The 22529-nt window shown below is 50.0% G+C and overlaps 1 protein-coding gene across 1 annotated transcript in view; it reads left to right on the forward strand.

The window, feature by feature from the left end:
- The window catches only part of COL23A1 (collagen type XXIII alpha 1 chain), a 308363-nt gene that overhangs the window by 241292 nt on the left and 44542 nt on the right, over positions 1-22529 (forward strand). Inside the window, exon 3 of the mRNA XM_035013904.1 lies at positions 4183-4227. Coding sequence (XP_034869795.1) covers positions 4183-4227 — 45 coding nt within the window. The remainder of the gene's footprint in view (positions 1-4182; positions 4228-22529) is intronic.

A 22529-nucleotide genomic window follows, 5' to 3' on the forward strand; every position in this document is an offset into this window, starting at 1 on the left:
GGTCCCCAGACAGACCGTCAGGAGGGATGTGGGAAACCCCCAGACTGGCCTTGTGTCGGGACTCAGACCCTGCCCACAAAGTCACTGACCTGCAGCTGCCATGTCTCAGGCTTTACCCACCCTGGGGGACACACAGGAGGCTGTTGACATCAGGGCACCATGTTCTGAAGGCCCAAAGGCCCGTCTAGCCAGTTACTTCTTGGGATCCCAAATAGGCACCCCTTTTGTGCCTCCGAGCTGGTGCTCATGCCACCAGCTCTTCTGTTTAATAGTTCGGCACGGCAGCTGTCACCCCTAAAATTCCATCCGCGTGGGTTGGGAACCTGAGGCCGAGAGAGGCTGAGTAACCTGCCCCAGGTAAATAGTTTCCATGTCAGTCATATCTTTCCCGTCCTGAACTGCCCCTGCCTGGCTGGTGTCTGTTGCCCACACCTCATGGATACCCCTGTGGGTGGCGTCCCCACCACTGTGTGGGTCCCACGCAGCGGCGGGGAGAACAGCACGATGTGGGCTTCGTCATGCACAGATTTTCCAGCTGGAACCATTTTCCCAACAGCATCCTTAGGCAAGACCTGTCCTCCCCCTCAAAGCCTCAGTTTTCCCATCTGTACATAACAGGCCAATCAGGACCTACTCCCAGATGCCTCCCAGGGCAGCCTGAGTGTCTGAGTGTGTGCCGACGGTGGGAGAGGTTTTCCCACTGGAGAAAGGAAGGGAAAGAGAAAAAACAGCAAGGAGAAAGTTCTGGGGCAAACCGCTGGGCCAGAGGCCTGCTTTTGCTTATTGGCGCAAAGGTTGACCAGTTGTCGATTTGTGAGTTGTTCACACTGAAGCCTCTAGTATCTGGTTTGGGCTGGTCTGGGAGAGGATTCAAGAGCATCAGGCTCATTCTCTTCCTCTACCAAGGCCCTTTCAGTTGGGAGTCCTGTCCAGCCTGCTGGGCCTGCAGCTCCACAGGCCCTGGATGCCTGAGGATACCCAGGCCCTGCCCCACTCCAGGCCTGCTGGGAACTCCCCCAAAGGCTCTAGGAGACGGGGCACTGCACCTGCCTGGGCAGCTGCTTGCCTGTGAGCACCCCTCCTCATTGGGCCCTCTGCCTAACCATGCCACCCAGGAGAACCACCAGACCAATCCATTCGTTCAGCCGCCTCAGTGAAGGCAAATGTCTTCATCTGGCTTGAGTTACGCAAACAGGGAATTTTATAGTCGTACCCAGTAATGACCAGCAGGAAACCATGGTGTGCTTTAGCTTTCAGACCCAGGAAGAGCCTGGCTTACTGTCCCACCTGGGGGCCCCTTTCCTACCTTGTCCCTCACCGCAGCCTAAGACCCAAGGCAGGCAGCCTTGCTGAGCCGAGCATGAGCTTCTGTGGCCTGGCAAAAGCCCAGAAGCCAGTGACCAGCGCCCTGGGCCTTGTGAGTGAAAGTGGGCCTTTTCCCTCCTACAAGCAGAGGAGGATGATGCTATGTGTGCCAGTGGGGTTCCCATTCCCACACCCTCACTCTCCCTGAAAACAGATGTGCCCAGAGAGGAGAAAGGGCCTAACACCAGGCCAGCTGCGCACAGGAGCTGGGAAGGAGACCAGGATGTATGTTTGGCCACAACGGGCCTGAGATGTTGGTGAGATCCACACAGAGATGTTAGGTTGGCAGGTGACTGAGCGGCGTGGGCTCAACTGAGGTCATAGATCTGGAGGTGCTCCATAAGCTGCAAATCCCTCACCAGGGTGAGGAGCTGTTGTCTGTTATGAAAGTGCCAGAATCTCAGCCGTGCCAAGTCAACATGGCCCGTGGACGATTCCAGCACAAAATTCAAGGTTTGAGTCGGGTATTGAGGAAAAACCAGGGCCATATGACCGGCAGGAATTTCTGCTCTCAGAACTCAGGGCTGCATCACTTATATGGTCAAATGATCTTCAACAGAGAGGCCAAGGCTGTCCAGGGGGGAAAAGACAGTCTCTTCAACAAATGGTGTTGGGGAAACTGAATATCCACATGTAGAAGAATGACTCAGAGCCCTTACCTCACACCTCAAAAGGTTAAAAAGGCAACAAAAGCAAAAATAGGCAAATTGGACTACATCAAACTTAAAAACTTCCATGCAGCAAAAGAAACCGTCAACAGAGGGCAAAGGCAACTTACAGAATGGGAGACGATATTTGCAAGCCATGTGCCTGATAAGGGGTTAATATCCAGAAAATGGAACTCTGGCCACACAACAACAACAAAAATCCAACTAAAAAATGGGCAATGACTAGACATTTCTGCAAAGGAGACACACACATACAGATGGTCAACAGGCATATGAAGAGATGCTCAACAACACTAATTATTAAGGAAAGGCAAATTAAAACCACCATGCAGTATCACATTTTACCTCTTAGGGCGGCCACTACCAAAAAAATAATTAATTAATTAATTAATTAATTAATTAATTAATTAAATATAAAACAAAAACCAAGTGTCAGCAAGGCTATGGGGAAATTGAAGCCTTCATTGGTGGGAACGTAAAATGGTGTTGTCAGCATAGAAAACAATATGGAGATTCCTCCAAAAATTAAAAATGGGATTACTGTATGACCTAGTATATACCTACCACTTGTAGGTATATATCCAAAAGCACTGGAAACAGGATCTTGAGGCAGTAGTTGTATACCCATGTTCATCCCAGCACTATTCACAATAGTCAAGAGGTGGAAACAACCCAAGCATCCATCACCCGATGAGATGAATGGATGAACAATACATGGTGTATACATACGATCACCCCCAGCCACCTGTAAAGGTTTTAGGGTGTAGCATAGCACAAAGGGCCCCACTCCACATCCAGAGGAGTCTTTCTTCTCTCTCTCCCTCTTTTCCTTAAAGACCCTCCCTCCTCATCATTCTGGACTCTCCTGAACAAAAGTCTAGAAGTGCCATTGACCCTGGGCTTCTTCTGCTTTTCCACCCATCCCAATCCCTGGTCTGGGGTGCACAGTGACTGCCCACTTGAAACCAGGAGGAAGGAAGGAAAATTCATACACATGAATTTTTTTTTTATTTTTTTAAAGATTTAATGTATTTGTTTGAGAGAGGGAGAGCACAGAGGGAGAGTGAGAGGGAGAAGCAGGTTCTCCAATGAGCAGGGAGCCTGATGTGGGACTGGATCCCAGGACCCCGAGATCATGGCCTGAGCTGAAGGCAGACGCTCAACCGACTGAGCCACCCAGGTGCCCCACATGAATTTTTTAGTTAACCATCCTGCCTCGGACCTGATTCCTGGACAGCCTCTGCTTCTTCCCTGTGGTTGTTCCGGGGATTTGGGAGGGAGGTTAAGGTTGACTTTGATAGGAAAGTGCAGTTCCTTGCAATACCGTCCGAGCCTGTAGATCTACCGCCCCCGGGCCCCACCAGGCCAGCGTGCAGCCGGTGGGCACCATGGGCGGAGAGGTGTCACATGCATCTCAAACGGCAATCTAGTACGTACACCTTCATTTCTGCACACCTTTTCCCCCAGCACCTGAGAAAACGACCCCTGACTCGGGCCGGGGGCTGGTTGGCATTCTCCTGTAGCGTTGTGGTCGCTGGGTCTGGGGACCGACGTGGGCAGAGCGGGGAGAAGGTGGAGGCAGGGTGATCCGCGTCACAAATTCAGAAAGACTTCACAACCTGTGGATGGAGGTTGCTGCACGTTGGGGTGGACCTTAAGTGCAATCAATCATGAGAAATTCATGAGCCGCTCCCCCGGAGTTGTGGGGGAGGGGTGCGGAAGGTTCTGGAGGGCAGAGGAGGGATAGGCGGTGGACAGAACAGCACCTGCTGTTCCCGAGTTCAGGCATTTGGAAGGCCATGGTAGTGTCTCTATGTGGTGTGTCGTCTCTAACATTTTACCTTAGGGGATATGAAAAAGCGTTCGTCGGGGCTTTCGTAAAAGGACTCCCAACCTCACTCGGCTCTATTCTTCTCCCAGATCCAGTTTCTCAGTGGCAGACTCTTCTGCCTGTAGAGTTCCAGGGAGTCAGTCTCTGGGAGTGGGGAATGACTCGTGAAAGACTGGTGACCGGATGGAGAGGAAGGGGAAGGATGCAGCCAGCAGGGCGGTGGGCAGTGGGCGGTGGGCACCGGTGCAGGGTTCGTGGGCTGCGCGCAAGCCTGCTGGCTTCCCTTCTCAACCAGTCTGTCCTTGTTCTCCTGCCCAGGCCCTCCCGGACGGCGCGGCAAGGCTGGAAGAAGAGGCGACCCCGGTGAGTCCCCGGTTTTCTTGGTTTCCAAACCCAGCCCTGGAAGTCTGCCCTTGACCTTGAGACCTGACCTGAGCCCTGGCTGGAGGTGCCGGTCCTCGCCCTGCCCTGTAACCCGGGATGCTCAGACCCAGGGCCAGGCCTTCCTCTCCCTTCCAGCTGACCATTGTCCCCCAAGTCGTTGGTCCAGTACTGCCTTAGCTTCTCGGCACCTGCAGTTCCGGGGACAGTCCCTCTGTGCCCTTGGCCACTCCCTGAAGGTCACTGTCAGCCCCTAAAACATCGTCTTCCCTTTGCAGGGGCTGCTGGTGGCCCTCCTGGGTGCGTCCCCTGCCCTCCCCAGACCTGGACTCTCCTTCCCCTGACTCCTCGACCTCCCTGCCACACAACCCGCAGACTCAACTCTACTCGCCGCCCCCTCCCTCCTGCCACCTTCATTTCACCCAAAATGCACTCACCCTACACACCCCCAACCCCCATGACAGTGAAGCTTCCAGACCCCCCCCACCCCCACGCCCACTCCCCACCTCGCCTTCCATCATCCCAGGCTTCTGGTCTGTTCACGGCCTTGCCGGTGACGTCAGCTTGGCCACAGTGTCCCCGGCTCAGCGCCAGCCTGCATGTCCTCCCGCATCTCCCACCCCTCCCTCTGCACCTGTTCCCTTGGACCCCACTTGCCTCTCAAACCAGCCTGCCTGTGGCCCTCTTCTGTCCTCTCTGCCACCCCCGGGGCTCCGGCTCCCCTATGATGCTGACGACGCCTCCACCCCAGTCATCTCTGGGCCCTGAGGTTGGAGGTGCCCCCCCAAACCAGCACCCCCCCACACCTGCTGTCCTGTGGCTCCCTGTCATCCCAGGGAGACCTCCGGCCACTGCTTCCCTGTGCAGACCCCAGGGCAGCATCCTCAACGCCTCCGGTCCCCATTCCCATGCCGAGTCCTGGTCAGTTTCCTCTTCCGTATACCTTGGACCCGTGCCCCCTTCTGTCCATGCCACCACCGCCTCTCGGGGCTCTCCCCTCTCCTCCCACCATGTCCCCCACCTCCTGCTTCACCCAGGGGGTCAAAGCCTCCCACTCTGAGCCTGCCCAGGGTGTCTCATCCTCTCCCTGGACTCTCGGCCCAAGTTCACTACCCTTTTGTCCTTACATCTAGAGAAAGCCTTCTCGAACCCGGCTGGCTGGGGCTCTCACTCCGAGTCTTCAGAGCCCGGCACACAGTAGGCTCAGGGAAGGCAGGTGCACAGAACAGGGAAGGAATGAACGCACCCATGCTCAGCCCCTAAGCAGCTTCACCAGGACCCTAGGCAGATTGCACCCCAGGGGGAAACGGGGCAGGTTCTCTCTGTGCATCAGAGTCTTCTCCTGGGCACTGGGCATGGGCTTCCTGCCCCCTGTACCACTGCATGCTTGCCTTATCTCATTCCTTATACAGAGGACTTGCAGATAAGCTCCCTAGAGTTCACTGCTGGGAAATGCCCTTCATGGATCTCTGCTCGCTTTGACTTCCAGAGCTGAAGGCTCTTTTGTGTTTGATTGCTAGGGCTTTTCTTTACTCTGGGTTTTGTGTGTAATCACCCACAACCCACTCCCCATCCCCACACACACGCTACCAGCTCTCCAAAAACACACTGCATCATTCAGTTCTCCTTTCTCTGCATTTTATTGTAAGCTTCTGATGTCCTCTTTGTAAGGAAATGAGGAAATTAGGGACTTTTTTTTAGGATAAAGTATAATATGACTCAGCTTCCTCAAAAATCCATTTAGAATTCGGCCTCCACTTTAAAACAATCTGAAAGTCAAAGAAAGACAAGGATTTACTGGACTCTGGGCTGGGTCCTTTCAAGTTCTTCATCTAATGTGACCTTCACAGGGCCCTGCAAAAGATAAAAATATGGTATCATTCCCATTTTGCAGATAAGGAAACTGAGGCTCCAAGGGGTTAAGTGTCTTGTGTAAGGTCAGCTGCTGGGCAAGGGGTAAGCAGCTCCTCCTCCCTTCAGTGACCTTTCCCACGCGGGGTCCTGATTCTCTGCCTGTCAGGGAGTGGTGTGAGCAGCACAGAGCAGATGTCCCTCTCGGATTAGCTTTGGCGGGGCCCCCTGTTTATTTCCAGATAGTTTCACATACATGCACATCCTGGCTTTGGCGCCTTCCCTTGCACAAACCAGGCGTTTTCCTGCATCCCAGGGAGAAAGGCTCTTTTTGTCTTGTGGACAGTATCTGGCCGAGATGCCTTCCTGCTGCTGCCGCCTCCGCCCCAGTCCTGCAGACAGAGCTCGCCCTGTCCGTGGGAGTCTTCGCCTGGAAAACACCTCCAGAGCCCTGCAGTGTTTATGCATCTCCATCGTAATGGAATGGATTTCTCATCTCCCCCATTTCTCAGCCCAAGAAGCCCAACACTGCTCTTGCACTCTGGGGTCCTCTTTCTAGGGACCTTGGGCAGGATCCTTTTTCCATCTAGACCCGCCTTTCCCCAAGAGCCTCCACTGCCCAGCTCCCCCTTCCCCAGATACCTCCCTCTGTCCCAGCATTTCTGCATCTGGTTGCGGGGGGTCTGCTCTGCACACCTGTCCTTCTCCACCAAGACAGGGGCTCTTCAAAGCCGGGACCGGACCCGTAGGCACTCAGGAGACAGTCAGTAAACGCTTGTTGACAAGAAAGAGGGAGGAAAGGGAGGAGGAAGCGAGAAAGAGGGACTGGTGGGTAAATGATGGATAAAGGGTTAGGAGACACAAGGACAAAGCAATCGAATGCCGCTTGGCTGGTGGCCATGCTACACCTGCGGAGGCAAATGGAGGTGCTCACCCCATCTCTGCAGCTGCCAGCCTTCAATCAGCAGTCTCGGTGCTAGAGTTCTATTGTTGTTGTCCTTGCTTTAAATGGATTTGTGCATTTATTAGTGGCAGTATGCATTTGAAAGTAGATCTATGTGCAGAAGAGATTTATTCATTCTACTAACGATGCTTCCTTTGCATTTGGATTTGAGGACCCTTAATTATGCATTTTATACATGAGTTCCCCAGGAGTCTAGGGCTCTTAGGGTAGGAAAGAGTTCTGTGAGTCCCACTGAAAAATTCTAGAACAGGAGCCATATAGTTGGCAAATGACCGTAAGAAGATAATCGTTGATATTTTGTGTTCTGATTCATACAACAGTGTTCTCTTCCTTTGTTCAGTGGTCCACAGAGACCATGATATTGCCATTCCCTTCCTTCCCTGGACCCTGGGGGGGTGGGAGGGGGTTGGTTCTTAGGTCTCAGAGTTCTAGAAGTTTCTGGGATTTAAGAACTAGGACTTGAAAGGATAGCTACATATCGGTTCTACTACAATCATGCAGGTCTGTCTTGCCATGTCAGTGCTAGGGTTTTTAATCTACCCTGACCCCAAGAAACCCTTTCTAAAAATCCAATGGAAGAAGCACTTCTGGAATAGTAGAGTAACGACCTCTGAAAATCTGCTTCTCCATAAAAAACAGCAAGAACACTAGAGGAAAAAATAGGCCTTTTCAGAACTCTGGAAATTAATGTCTGGTAACAACCCAAGAAATGTTTATTCAAGACAAATATCTTGCTAAGAACAGTGAAGTTTGTAGCATTTTAACTTGCCCATTTCCCAGCGCCATGGTAGCCTTAAAAACCATCAATCTCACAATCACAGTACCTGTGAAAAGTAGCAGCCACTGAAGGAAGCAAAACAATTTGAAGGTGCCTAACTGCTCATTCCCAGAGAATTGTCATTATCTATCAGCTTCCAGGAAAAGCCCATATATAGGACTTGTCTCTATTTGACCTGATGCAGAGCTCACTCACTGGGAAAAGCTCTATCCTGGAGTGCTTGCTAAAAACACTCAGTAGCAATTGTTTAACGTCACAGCTGTCTAAGGTAGCAACACCAGTTGGAACAGGAAGAAGCTGACACAAACACTTAAATGAAAATCTAGGGGATGAGCCACCCAGAGGGGCTTTGAAATGCTCCAGCATATTGCTGGGAATCCAGAAGGCACATGCATGTGCAAGACTGTGTACATGTCCACAAAAGACCTGAGAGAGCCCCAGTCTCTCACTTCTGGCTGACCTTGAGGCCCTGCTCAAGCAGGAAGTGAAGGCAAAGGCAGAATTGTAACCTGGCAGAGCACTGAAGTTGTGCTCCAACACACACAATGAGCCCCTTGGCACAGAATGGGAGATGTACTGGATCAAGGCATTAAAGGACACCTCTGTCTCAGCTGACCATTAAGCTAACCAAGAGAGAATTCAGAAGCTGCACATGACAAAGAGTACACACTTTGGAGAATTAGTCCAGGAAAACCCCTAAGCAAACAAAGAGCAACAATAATAACAAACAGCAACAACAAATCCTGGAAAGGAGGATGGATATCTAATTTCCAGAGTAGCCACATTAGATTCTTTTAAATGCCCAGTGTTTAACAAAAAATTGTGAGACACACAAAGATATAAGAAAGTATGGCAATGAAAAAGGAAAAAAAAAGCAGTCAATAAAAACCGTCTGTGAAGGGGGGGAAATCGGAGGGGTAGACGAACCATGAGAGACGATGGACTCTGAAAAACAAACTGAGGGTTCCAGAGGGGAGGGGGGTGGGAGGATGGGTTAGCCTGGTGATGGGTATTGAGGAGGGCACGTTCTGCATGGAGTACTGGGTGTTATGCACAAACAATGAATCATGGAACACTACATCTAAAACTAATGATGTAATGTATGGGGATTAACATAACAATAAAAAATGTCTGTGAGGAAGCCCAGATGGACTTACTTGACAAAGATTTTTTTTAAAGATTTTATTGAGGGGCGCCTGGGTGGCTCAGTCGTTAAGCGTCTGCCTTCGGCTCAGGTCATGATCCCAGGGTCCTGGGATCGAGCCCCGCATCGGGCTCCCTGCTCTGCGGAGAGCCTGCTTCTCCCTCTCCCATTCCCCCTGCTTGTGTTCCCTCTCTCGCTGTGTCTCTCTCTGTCAAATAAATAAAATCTTTAAAAAAAAAAAAAAAGATTTTATTGATTTATTTGAGAGAGAGAGAGAGCAAGCGTGGAGAGGGGGAGGAGAAGAGGGACAGTCTGCTTAGACTGCATGCTGAGGGTGGAGCCGGACACAGGGCTCCATCTCATGACCCTGAGATCATGACATGAGCTAAATCAAGAGTCGGACACTCAACCAACTGAGCCATCCAGGTGCCCCTAGACAAAGATTTTCTGTTGACTATTATAAATTATGTTTGAAGAACTAAAGGAAACCAAGTCTAAAGAATTGAAGGAAAGCAGAAGAGTTATGTACCACCAAATGGAGACTATCAATAGAGAGATAAAAAGTATATTTAAAAAAAATAGAAATTCTGAAGCTGTAAATTACAATAACTAAAATGAAAAAAATTCACTGAAGAGGCTCAACAGTGAGCTTGGGCTGGCAGAAGAAAGAATCAGCAAACTTGAAGATAGGTCAGCTGAGATGATCCTGTCTAAGGAAGACAAACAAAAAAGAATGAAGAAAAAATGAACAGAGTTTCAGAGACCCGTGGGACACTATCAAGTATGCCAATATACATGTAATGGAGGCCTCAGAAGGGAAGAGAGAGAAAGAGGCAGAAGGAATATATGAAGATATAGTGGCCAAAACCTTCCCAAATATAAACAAAAAATATTATTCTACACATCCAAGAAGCTTAACAAACTTCAAGTAGGATAAACTCAAAGAGATCCACACCTAAGCACATCATAGCCACATTGCCAAAAGCAAAAAAAAATGAAGAGAGAATCCTGAAAGCAGCAAGAGAACAATGACTCATCACAGAAAAGGAATCCTTGGTAAGATTAATAGCTGATTTCTTTTCATGAAATCAGCTATTAATGAAAAGCATGAAAGCCAAAAGTCAATGTGATGACATATTCAAAGTGGTGAAAGGGGAAAAAAAAACTGCTAACAGAGAAATCTACAGGAAAAGTATACTTTGAAAGTGAAAGAGAAATTAAGACATGCCCAGATTAGAAAAAAAGTGGAGAGAACATATTTCTATCAGTCTGTCCTACAAGCAATACTAAAGGGATTCCTTCAATTCAAAGTGAAAAGACATGAGACAGTAATTTATTTTTTTAAAAGATTTATTTGAGAGAGAGAGTGCAAGCAGGGGGAGGGGCAGAAGGAGAGAGAGAGAAGCAGACTGCCTGCTGATCACAGCCTGCCACAGGGATCGACCTCACGACCCTGAGATCATGACCTGAGCCAAAACCAAGAATCAACCACCCAACCGACTGCACCATCAGGTGCCCCTAGACACTAATTTAAATCCACATACAGAAATAAAGAGCTTCATGAGGTAGCTACATAATATGAAAGACAGTATAAATGTATTTTTATTTGTAACTCTTTTCTCTCTTCTGATTTAAAAGCCAGTTGTGTAGGGGCACCTGGGTGGCTCAGTCGTTAAGCGTCGAGTCCCACATCAGGCTCCCTGCTCAGCGGGAAGCCTGCTTCTCCCTCTCCCACTCCCCCTGCTTGTGTTCCTGCTCTCGCTGTCTCTCTCTCTGTCAAATAAATAAATAAAATCTTAAAAAAAAAAAAAAGCCAGTTGTGTAAAGCAATAATGATAAAACTGTGTTGATGGGCTTAAGATGTATGAAATAGTAATTTCATAAAAGTACACTAAAAGTACAAAGAAGGAGATAACTAACACAGCTATATTGGAGCAAAGTATTTGTTTACATTTGAAAGTAAATTGTTATTCATCCAAACCAAATTATTTATTAAGATGATAATTATAAACTCCAAGACAACCACTAAGAAAATTATTCCAAAAGTATGGCAAGAGAAACAAGGGAATTAAAATGGTACACTAGAAAATATCTATTTAACAAAAAAGAAGCAATAATGGGTCATAGAGGAACAAAAAAGACATAAAACATAGAGAAATTAAATACCAAATTGGCACACATAAATCCTGTGTCCCGAGCAATTACATTAAATGTAAATGGATTTTAAAAGCCCCAAATACCCAAAGAAATCCTGAGAAAGAAGAACAAAGCCAGAGGCATCACGCTTCCTGATTTCAAACTATACTATAAAACTATAGCAATCAAAACAGTATGGTACTGGTATAAAAACAGACACCTTTAGGCACATAGACCAATGAAACAGAATCCAGAGTCCAGACGTAAACCCACCAACAGAGCACAAAGGTGCCAATTTCTCCATCTCCTTACTAACACTTGTTATTTTTTTATAGTAGCCATTCTATCTAATGGATATGAGGTGATGTCTCTTTGTGGTCTCGATTTGCATTGCCTTCTTGCTGATGGTGTTGAGTGCCTTTTGGATCACACTACTTATTTATTTACTTTTTTATATAAAGAATCCACAGGGGCACCTGGGTGGCTCAGTTGGTTGGGCGTCTGCCTTCAGTTCAGGTCATGATCTCGCGGTTCTGGGATCGAGCCCTGAGTTGGGCTCCCTACTCAGTGGGGAGTCTGCTTCTCCCTCTCACTCTGCCCCTCCCCTCTTCACTCCTGCTCGCTCTCTCTTTCTCTGTCAAATAAATAAATAAAATCTTAAAAAAAGGAATCCACAGAGGGACGCCTGGGTGGCTCAGTCAGTTGGGCGGCCGACTTGATTTCAGCTCAGGTCATGATCTCAGGGTCCTGGGATCGAGCCCCACGTCAGGCTCCACACCCAGTATGGAGTCTACTTAAAACAATAACAAAAACAAAACAAAAATCCAATGTGTTTACTTTCCACTTGGGCTTCTCATCAGTATCCACGGCCTGCCCCACACAGTGTGTGAACAGAGTGATTGCCAGATCAGCCTCCATGCCCAGGCTGGCCTGTCTGACCCTGAATTCCAGGGAGGCGTCCTTATCCCTGACCGTGCTGCCCAAAATGCTGGGGGCCCTTCTGAGATGCCATCTCAACGAGACACTCTTCAGACCTGCTGTTCAGTTAGGAGCATACTTTTGGAATAATTTTCTTAGTGGTTGCCCTGGAGTTTATAATTGCCATCTGAACAAAAAACTACCAGCTGTGCTTCTCTCCCCTCTACGATCTAAGGGGTGTGCGAGTGCACACACATGTGTGTCTGTGTGTGAGTGTGGGTGTGCATGCCAAGAGAGAGCGTGACAGAAAGAGAGAATGCTGTCATTCTAGCCAACATCGGTGTTTGGTGACTCTTCTGTACCACTGCTGTCCTGGGCACCTTACGCATGTGCAGTGTGTCCCTCAATCTTTGTAGCAGTCCAGAGAGGAAGGGGGGTCACCTGCTTAGGATCTAGAGCTTCTCAGCTGGAGGGCCGGGGTTCTAAGGCTTCTATCCTCCCTGATGGTACTGGCCAAATTAAATCCGAGCCAGAGACCTGAGCTGAGTGTCAGCTCTTGGACTCATTACTGCCTCTGGATTTGCCAGCCGGCAAGCTTCATTTCATCTACCCACAAACTCAATTTAAAAGTCCACTCAGGCAAAGGATCTGTACTCAGAAAACTATAAAATACTCATGAAAGAAATTGAGGAAGACACAAAGAAATGGAAAAACGTTCCATGCTCATGGATTGGAAGAACAAATATTGTGAAGATGTCAATGCTACCTAGAGCAATCTACACATTGAATGCAATCCCCATCAAAATACCATCCACTTTTTTCAAAGAAATGGAACAAATAATCCTAAAATTTCTATGGAACCAGAAAAGACCCTGAATAGCCAGAGGAATTTGAAAAAGAAAAGCAAAGCTGGCGGCATCACAATTCCGGACTTCCAGCTCTATTACAAAGCTGTCATCATCAAGACAGTATGGTACTGGCACAAAAACAGGCACATAGATCAATGGAACAGAATAGAGAGCCCAGAAATGGACCCTCAACTCTATGGTCAACTAATCTTTGACAAAGCAGGAAAGAATGTCCAATGGAAAAAAGACAGTCTCTTCAACAAATGGTGTTGGGAAAATTGTATAGCCACATGCAGAAGAATGAAGCTGGACCATTTCCTTACACCACACACAAAAATAGACTCCAAATGGTTGAAAGACCTCAATGTGAGACAGGAGTCCATCAAAATCCTAAAGGAGAACACAGGCAGCAACCTCTTCGACCTCAGCCGAAGCAACTTCTTCCTAGAAACATCGCTAAAGGCAAGGGAAGCAAGGGCAAAAATGAACTATTGGGACCTCATCAAGATAAAAAGCTTTTGCAAAGCAAAGGAAACAGTCAACAAAACCAAAAGACAACCAACAGAATGGGAGAAGATATTTGCAAATGACATATCAGATAAAGGGCTAGTATCCAAAATCTATAAAGAACTTATCAAACTCAACACCCAAAGAACAAAGAATCCAATCAAGAAATGGGCAGAAGACATGAACAGACATTTTTCCAAAAAAGACATCCAAATGGCCAACAGACACATGAAAAAGAGCTCAATATCGCTTGGCATCAGGGAAATCCAAATCAAAACCTCAGTGAGATACCACCTCACACCAGTCAGAATGGCTAAAATTAACAAGTCAGGAAATGACAGATGTTGGCGGGGATGCAGAGAAAGGGGAACCCTTCTACACTGTTGGTGGGAATGCAAGCTGGTGCAGCCACTCTGGAAAACAGTATGGAGATTCCTCAAAAAGTTGAAAATAGAGCTACCCTATGATCCAGCAATTGCACTACTGGGTATTTACCCCAAAGATACAAAAGTAGGGATCCGAAAGGGTACATGCACCCTGATGTTTTTAGCAACAATGTCCACAATAGCCAAACTGTGGAAAGAGCCAAGATGTCCATCGACAGATGAATGGATAAAGAAGAGGTGGTATATATATACAATGGAATATTATGCAGCCATCAAAAGGAATGAGATCTTGCCATTTGCAACGATGTGGATGGAACTGGAGGGTATTATGCTGAGCGAAATAAGTCAAACAGAGAAAGACATGTATCATATGACCTCACTGATATGAGGAATTCTTAATCTCATGAAACAAACTGAGGGTTGCTGGAGTGGGGGGTGGGGTGGGAGGGATGGGGGGACTGGGTGATAGACACTGGGGAGGGTATGTGCTCTGGTAAGCGCTGTGAATTGTGCAAGACTGTTGAATCTCAGATCTGTACCTCTGAAACAAATAATGCAATATATGTTAAGAAAAAAAAAGAAGAAGAAGATAGCAGGAGGGGAAGAATGAAGGGGGGGGAAATCGGAGGGGTAGACGAACCATGAGAGATGATGGACTCTGAAAAACAAACTGAGGGTTCTAGAGGGGAGGGGGGTGGGAGGATGGGTTAGCCTGGTGATGGGTATTGAGGAGGGCACGTTCTGCATGGAGCACTGGGTGTTATGCACAAACAATGAATCATGGAACACTGCATCTAAAACTAATGATGTGATGTATGGGGATTAACATAACAATAAAAAAGAAAAAGAAAAAAATAAATAAAAGTCCACTCAGTTTAAGGGGCACCTGGGTGGCTCTGTTGGTTAAGCGACTGCCTTCGGCCCAGGTCATGATCCCGGAGTCCCAGGATCAAGTCCTGCATCAGGCTCCCCTCTCAGCAGGGAGTCTGCTTCTCCCTCTGACCCTTCCCGCTCTCGTGCGCTCTCTCTCTCTCATTCTCTTTCTCTCTCAAATAAATAAATAAAATCTAAAAAAAAAAAAGTCCACTCAGTTTAAAAGCCCCAGAGAAGCATGGCTGAAGGTCTCTGTCTTCGTGGTGGACTGGGTCTTCACGGCCTCTTACCCGGAGCAGGCTGAGTGGGAGACGCAGAGGGCTGCGCAAGCCATGGCCTGTTGGAGAGAGCAGGGAGCAGGCAGAGCGGGACTCAGGAGTCCAGGCACAACACAGAGGAGCAGGTGCAGACTGTCCACAGGGCCTCAGGCACCAAGGCTGCCACGCCCCGCTCCCCCCAACCGGTGTGTGGCCTGGGCACCTGCCAGGCAGTGGGAAATATTCTTCCCAGTTTGCTTTTCCAGGAATATACCCTTTGGGAAACCCTCGGGAAATGTCTATTCCCCAGAGGGACGAAGAGCTCCCGGTTTGGGAACCTCTTTGGGCTACATCGGTTCAGTTCAAGAAGCCACAGGATCAGTGAACCCTCTACTCTGACCCATTTTATTTAGTTCCCAAGTCATCTGGCTCTTATTTCATTGCTCCCCACATTCTTGACAGCAAAGTCAATGGATCCAGGCAATGCCTGGCACACATGTTGGACAGCTGTGTGCAGAATGGGGCAGGGCCGTGGGAGGCCCTGCAGCCTGCCTCACTTTCTAAACAGGGACCCCTGGACGGCCTGAGCCCAGCCCTCCGCCCGATCCATCACCCATGGCTGCTCAGCTCTCTGAAGGCCGTAGTGTCCGTGTCCAGAGGCCACGGCTGCCACAGCCCAAACCCTGTGCATGGTCGGTTGCCCAGGGCTTGGAAGTGGTGATGAGCTGCCTGTCTGTCTCCCCTGATCCCCTAAGAGCTCTGCCTGCCAGGCCCTGTGCAAGGCAGCAGGGAGACGGCAGCAAGCCGGCAGCTGGGGTCCCACCTCTCAGGGAGCGGCCTCACTGGGGGGGCTGGCAGACCATAAACAACCCACAAGGAAAATGGGTTACTAATTAAAGATGGCGATAAGTGCTTGGAAGGGAAATAGAGCAGGAAGCTGTGATGGATACCAGTGAGGGCAAAGGAGGGAAAGCCATAGCCTGTCGACCGTGGGGCCAGGGTGGACATGGATGTCCTGAGACCAAGGCCATGGGCACTGAGGAGGTGCAGGGCCAAGCCGAAGAGCTGTGCAGGGGAATTCGGATGCTACTCCATGCGCCAGGGAAAGCCCTGGGAAGGGCTGGGCATTTTTAAGAGGCCCCACCGCTTGGTGGGTCCCAGGGGGCCCAGAGATGGTCAGTTAGGAGGCTGTGGGGTAGTGCTGATAGAAAGCAGTGGTGGCCTGGTGAGGTCAGGCCAGCAGGACCCGAGAGAGGTGGCGGCTGGGGTGCTTTGGAGACTCTCCGGCGGGCTAAATGTGACCTGTTCCCCCTAGCGATGGGACCACTCTCCGGAATGCCGCCGTTCCCGCGCTGGCCGCCCCTCTGGAGACACGGATGGTGCCGTGGATTTGGGGTCCCACGAGGCCTGCCTCCAGTCCGGGCTGCCCCCTCACTAGCTTGGTGACCTCAGACGTGCCACGCACCATCCCCGGCACCTCGGGGGAAGCTTTTGCTGCCAAAACTGTTACTCTCCGCCCCCTTTGTTAGGCTCAGAATCAGACAGCCTGGGTTCTGGCCTGAGGGGAACGGGACTTGACTCTGGGCAGGGTAACCTTTCTGAGCCTGTCTTCTCATCTGTAATCTGTGCCCAGGGAGGACGCAGCGGGGGTTAAATGAGATGTTTGGGGAAACCGCGCGGTTTCCAGCGCGCTCGAGGAGTCGGGCGTGAGTGATGGCCACTCTTATAGCCCCTCCTCCTGCCGGCCCCCCGGACTGCACGCTCAGGACCCCGGGTGCTCCCAATGATAATCCCAGTCTGAGCTTTCTGGGTTTTTGTTTTTAAAGTGTATTTATATGAGCGAGCATGAGCAGGAGGGGCAGAGGGAGTGGGAGAGAGAGAATCTCAAGCAGACTCCACACTGAGCACGGAGCCTGACACGGGGCTCGATCTCACGACCCTAAGATCAGGACCTGAGCCGAAACCAAGAGTCGTAGGCTCAGCCGACTGCGCGCCGCCCCCCCGCCGCCCCCAACCGTCTGAGCTTTCTTGGAGGGAGCTTAGAGCGGAGCGTGAGAAAGGGCAGCCACAGCCAGAGGACCAGACAAAAACACAGACCTCACTCCATCCAGTTTTCAGTTAAAGCTTATTGCCTTTTCTGACTTGGTAAGCCCCGCACATGCATCCAGTGACATCAAAGAGCGAGGGAGGGGAAAGGGGGGGAGTCAGTCTCCCCTCCTCCCACCCCCAGGCTTCTATCCTCCCGCCATTCAGTGCCCCTCCCCACAGGCAACCTGATGAACACTGTCTGTGTCCACACCCAGAGATGTACCATGTTTATCCAAACAAAAGCCTCTCGGTTTTTTTACTTAGCTCAAATGGCTAAATAAATAGTAATCCACTGTTGCATACCTTTTAAAAATACAACAGTAAGGGGCGCCTGGGTGGCTCAGTCATTTGAGTCCCTGCTTAGCAGCGAGCCTGCTTCTCCCTCTCCTGCTCACTCTGCTTGCTCGCAGGCTCTCTCTCTGTCACGTAAATAAAATCTTAAAAAAAAAAAAAAGAAAGAAAGAAAACATAAATAGCCTTTAAGTATATGAAACAAAAGCAAATCTTCATTCATAATATGAGAAATGATGGTTAAAACTATAATCACAGCAGATACCCATTTGGCAATGCTAATTAGGACTTAAAATGTTTGTGCTAATTGCCACAACGATGATCCTTCTAGAAATGTATTCTGTAGATGTGTTAACACATCTGTATTACATATGTGTTACATATATGTGTTACAAATATATGTTACAAATATATGTTAAAAGGACAGGTTTATAAAAATATCCATAGCAGGGCGCCTGGGTGGCTCAGTTGGTTAAGCGACTGCCTTCAGCTCAGGTCATGATCCCGGGGTCCTGGGATCGAGTCCCGCATCGGGCTCCCTGCTCTGCGGGGAGCCTGCTTCTCCCTCTCCCACTCCCCCTGCTTGTGTTCCCTCTCTCGCTGTGTCTCTCTCTGTCAAATAAATAAATAAAATCTTTAAAAAAAAAAAAAAATATCCATAGCAGAACTGTTTGCAATGGCCAAAAATTAGAAATAGCACAGTGGAAATGCGGAGGTATGTTTCAACTCTAAATGGAATACCATGCAGTTATGAAAAAGACTAATGTGATTCTATGTGCTCTCATGGAGAACAAGCTGTTACATATTTAGAGATTTTATTTATTTCAGTGAGAGAGAGAGAGTGCAAGCATGAGCTGGGGGTTGGGTAGGGGGAGGGGCAGAGGGAGAAGCAGACTCCCCACTGAGCAAAGAACCCGATGTGGGACTCAATCCCAGGACCCTGGGATCATGACCTGAGCCGAAGGCAGACGCTTAACCAACTGAGCCACCCAGACGCCCCTAGGCTATTTATGTTTTCTCTGACCTCTCCGTTCATATCTTTTGACTATTTTTCTCTTAGGTCGTCAATGTTTTTAGAGTTGATTTGTAGGGGCATTTTTACATCAAGGTACATCAGCCTTTGTGACATGAGTCAGAAATATTTTTCCCACTTTGGCTTTTGACTTTGCTTATGGTGCTTTCTGCTTTGTAGGCATTTTTGGTTTTATACGGTTGAATCAGACTTTCATTTTATGGCTTCTGGATTAGGGACTGTAGTTGGAAAAGCCTTTCCCTCTCCACGGTCAGAAAGGAATTTTCCTCTAGGATTTTTTTTTTTTTTAACTGAAGTATAGCTGCCACTCCGTGTTACATTAGTTTCAGGTGTACAACATAGTGATTCAACTTCTCTATAGGTTGTGTGTGCTCATTACATGTGTAGCTACCATCTGTCACCATACAACATTATTACAGTATCATTGACTATATTCCCTATGCTGTACCTTTCATCCCCGTGACTTGTTCATTCCGTAACTGGAAGCCTGCATCCCCCACCCGCCTTCACCCGTCTTGCCCATCCCCCTCTTCTTCTGGCCACCACCAGTTTGTTCTCCGTATTTATGGGTCTGTTTCCCTCTAAGATTTTTAAGAATTTTTTTTAACCTGTAAGCCTTTTGATCCTTCTGGAATTTATCATGGCTCATGCTGAGGCACAGATCCAGCTTCACTTTGTCCTGATAACCACCAGTCTGCCCAGCACCCCTTAGTAACACCGCCCCTCTTCCCACGGGTTCAAGGGGCTCAGGTGGAGAGTCAGGGACAGATCGCAGCATGTGATGTAGGATTGGGGCCTTTGTCCCTAAGAACAATGGGAAAATGAGGACTGGGGGGAGAAGGGGTGCCATGCTCAGATCTGCATCTTGAAAACAGCACCCTGGCCCCAGAGTGGAGATTGGAGTAGCGATATGTCAGCCCTGACCCCGGCACATCCCCCTCATTGCTTGTGGGTTTGACCTCCTGGGTCTGCAGCCCTCCCACCAACACTCCTTCTGGGTCAGTTCCTGGGGATCTTGATATGCACACAGAAGCCCCTCCAGTGACCCAGGAGACCCAGGCCTCCTTCAGTGAGCTGGACCTCCAGCCGCCCTCCCTCCCATGGTATTGACCAATGCCTCATCATCACCAGCAAATACAGCATCACTGTACCCCAATTCACACAATTCACCCAAGCCCACTGCCTCGTTCCCTGACCCCCACATTCCTTCCATCTCCTGCATCTTCCAACCCATGGATCCCACCGTGTTGCCCAGTCTGGCTCAAATCCCACACACGCACTCCAGCACGTGTGTGGCTGGTGACACTTTGAATGCCAGACCCACATGCGGATGTCCAGCCCCTGCCTCCAGCAGGGCCACCTCTATGTGCCATCCTCAGGGTCATTCCTCCAGCAGGGCCACCTCTATGTGCCATCCTCATGGTCGTCCCTCCAGGAATCCCCCATTCTCCAACATGTTGGATCCTCCCCTCCCTGCAGATGACTCCCATTATACACACATACAGTTGTGTCTCTCATCTTGAAGAAGTAGCCCTCTCTGGACCCCTTGTCCCCAAAGCACCTGCTGTGTCTTTGCTTCCCTTTGCAGTGAAACTGCTTGAAAGTGCTCGCTGCCCATATTCCTCCTTGTCCTTCTCCTGGAAACCATCTCCAGCCAGATTTGCACACCCATCACTCCCCCTGCCCTCACCCCTGTGTGGCTAGAGCCAGTGGGCTGGTCTTTTTTTTTTTTTTTTAAGATTTTATTTATTTATTTGAGAGAAAGAGAGAGAGAGCACGCACGAGCAGAGTGAAGGGCAGAGGGAGAAGCAGGCTCCCCGCTGAGCGGGGAGCCCAACATGGGACTCAATCCCAGGACCCTAAGATTATGACCCGAGCTGAAGACAGATGCTGAACTGACTGAGCCACCAAGGCGCCCCCAGTGGGCTGGTCTTGGTCTTCATCTTACTCAGCTGTCTGCAGTGAGGGGCACAGGCAACAGCCTCCTCCTCCTCAATGCACTTTCTCCATTCCGCTTCTAGGAATTCCTTTTTTTCCCAACCTTGAACTGTTGGGACACCCCCGAGCGCCACGTGTATATAAGGCTGAGCTCCTGATCCTTCCAGCCAAACCCAACCGACCCCCAGTCTCCACACCTCTGCTGATGGCAACTCCATCCCTGCAGTTGTTCCAGCTAGAATCGTGGCATCTTTCTTGACTCCTCTCTCTCTCACTCCGGAGAAAAATCCGCTTGGCTCTACCTTCAGAATCCATCCAGAGTCCATCCCCTTGCACCCCTACCCCTGCCCCGCTGCCTCTCTCTCCATTGTACATGTCATCTCGTAGGTGATGTACTTGTTCGTTATGCTTATGGTATCTTGGCCACCTCCCTCGCTAGAAGGTGAGCTCCTTAGGATGGGGATCTTTGTCATCATCACTGCCGTATCCCACGTGCCCAGAACAGCAGGCCCTCCGTGAATGTCTGTGGATTGGATGTGCCAATAGATTGGGGAGGGAGAGCGTGTCGAGGGGGACTCGTCATTATCCGGGTCACCAACTGGGCGGGAGGGAATCTCCCCACAGAGACTAGGAACCAGGAGAGGAGCATATTTGTGGGCAGAAGACCATGAGCGTGTCTGTGCACCTTGGCTTGAGGAGTCTTGGGGACTGTTAAAGGGAAGATGGCAAGCAGACAGCTGGAGGGAGGGAGTCTGGGCTTCTGAGGCACAGTTGAGGCAGGAGGCACCCACTTGGGACACTTCTGCCTAGGGTAATCAAGAGCGTGATGAGATCCCTGGGGAAGACAGGAGAGAGCGGGGACAGATGAGCCCAGCGGAAAACTGAAGAGAAGAAAGCCTTTGCCATGAGCTCTGAGGAGCCTCTGCGTGAGGCTGGGAGAAATGGAGCCAGCTGAACAGCCAGCGAAGTGGGAGGAACATGACCTTTTGGAAGCCTAAGGGAGAGAGTGCTTCCAGAAGGCGGGTGTGCTCAGCAGCGTGGGATGAGGAGGAGAAATCCTTGGCGGGCTGACTGATGTGGAGGCAGGTGGTTGGGGACTGGGTGAGAGCCGTTCTGGTGGTGATAGGGATGGAACCCATATCAGAGGGTCACGAGGTGCATGGAAGGTGTGAAATTTAGAGACAGTGACAGGAAACCCCTCTCCCCAGTGGTGAGGGAGAGGAGAGCCAGGGCCGGAGCGGAGGAGGGCGTGTGAGCAAAGGATGGGCTTTCAGCAGAGAAACTGGAGCCATTCCAGAGCTGCTGGGAAGCATCTGCTGGAGAAAGTGGGTTCGATGCAACAGGCAGGGAGGCAGCGGTGGGTGCAGGGCCCCTGGAAGGTGGGGCGGGTTGCCCGGAGGGACACAGACAGGAGGCTGGGCAGAGACGCAGGTGCAGGCTGGTGTGTGTGTGTGGCATCGGTCCAGTGGCTTTTCTTTTCCTGGGAAAACAAGGCACGAGGTCCCTAGCTGAAGGTGAAAAAGTCTGTCCACGTGGCCAACGCCTTGCCCCACCCTAGTCTAGACTCAGGGGACCCACAGCCCCCCATGTTACCATTCTCAGGTATTAGCACCGCTGTACATCAGTTTTTCAAGCCAAAGATCTTTGTCTTGTCTCTCCTTTCTCTATGCCCCATGCACAACCCCCCCACACACACCATTAATTGAATGAACAAGTCCTGTGGGTCCTCACTGACAAGTGTCTTCTGACTCACTTCTCTCCACTATGAGCATGAGGAGTCCTGGCCACCATCACCTATATGGAGACAGCTGCCCTGCACCCACTCTCAGCCCCTCCCACCCCTCCTCCGAGCAGGACCCTTCTGTGCTCCCTGCCTCCCCCTGCCTTTCAAATCCCGGGCCATGGCATGGACACCCCCTGCCCCATCTCTGTGGATCCCAGCCCCTCAGAAGCCCAGTGGTCCTGGCGCATTGGGAGCTTTGCCATCCCTGCCCCACGGCTCCCTCCCCTCTCCTCCCTGAGATAACCATGTCTCACCTTCAGGACCCCGCCTGCCTAGGAGCTTGCTGCGCTTCTCCCTGAGTCACTGTTTTCCTAAGCATCTATCCTTCCCAGAAAAAATTCTGTGAGTCAGAGATCCTGCCTCTTGTACTCACCAGTGGGTCCCCTTACTTGCCCCCCCGGGGGGGCGGCAGCTCATAGGTGGCGATCCATAAATATGTGTGGGCCTACTGCCAGCCGAGTGTCCCCTCCTCCCTGTGCCAGCCCCGCT

Source organism: Mirounga leonina, unplaced genomic scaffold (genome assembly GCF_011800145.1).
Source record: "Mirounga leonina isolate KUSES-001 unplaced genomic scaffold, KU_Mleo_1.0 Mir_168, whole genome shotgun sequence".
In the NCBI taxonomy this organism is placed as follows: Eukaryota; Metazoa; Chordata; class Mammalia; order Carnivora; family Phocidae; genus Mirounga; species Mirounga leonina.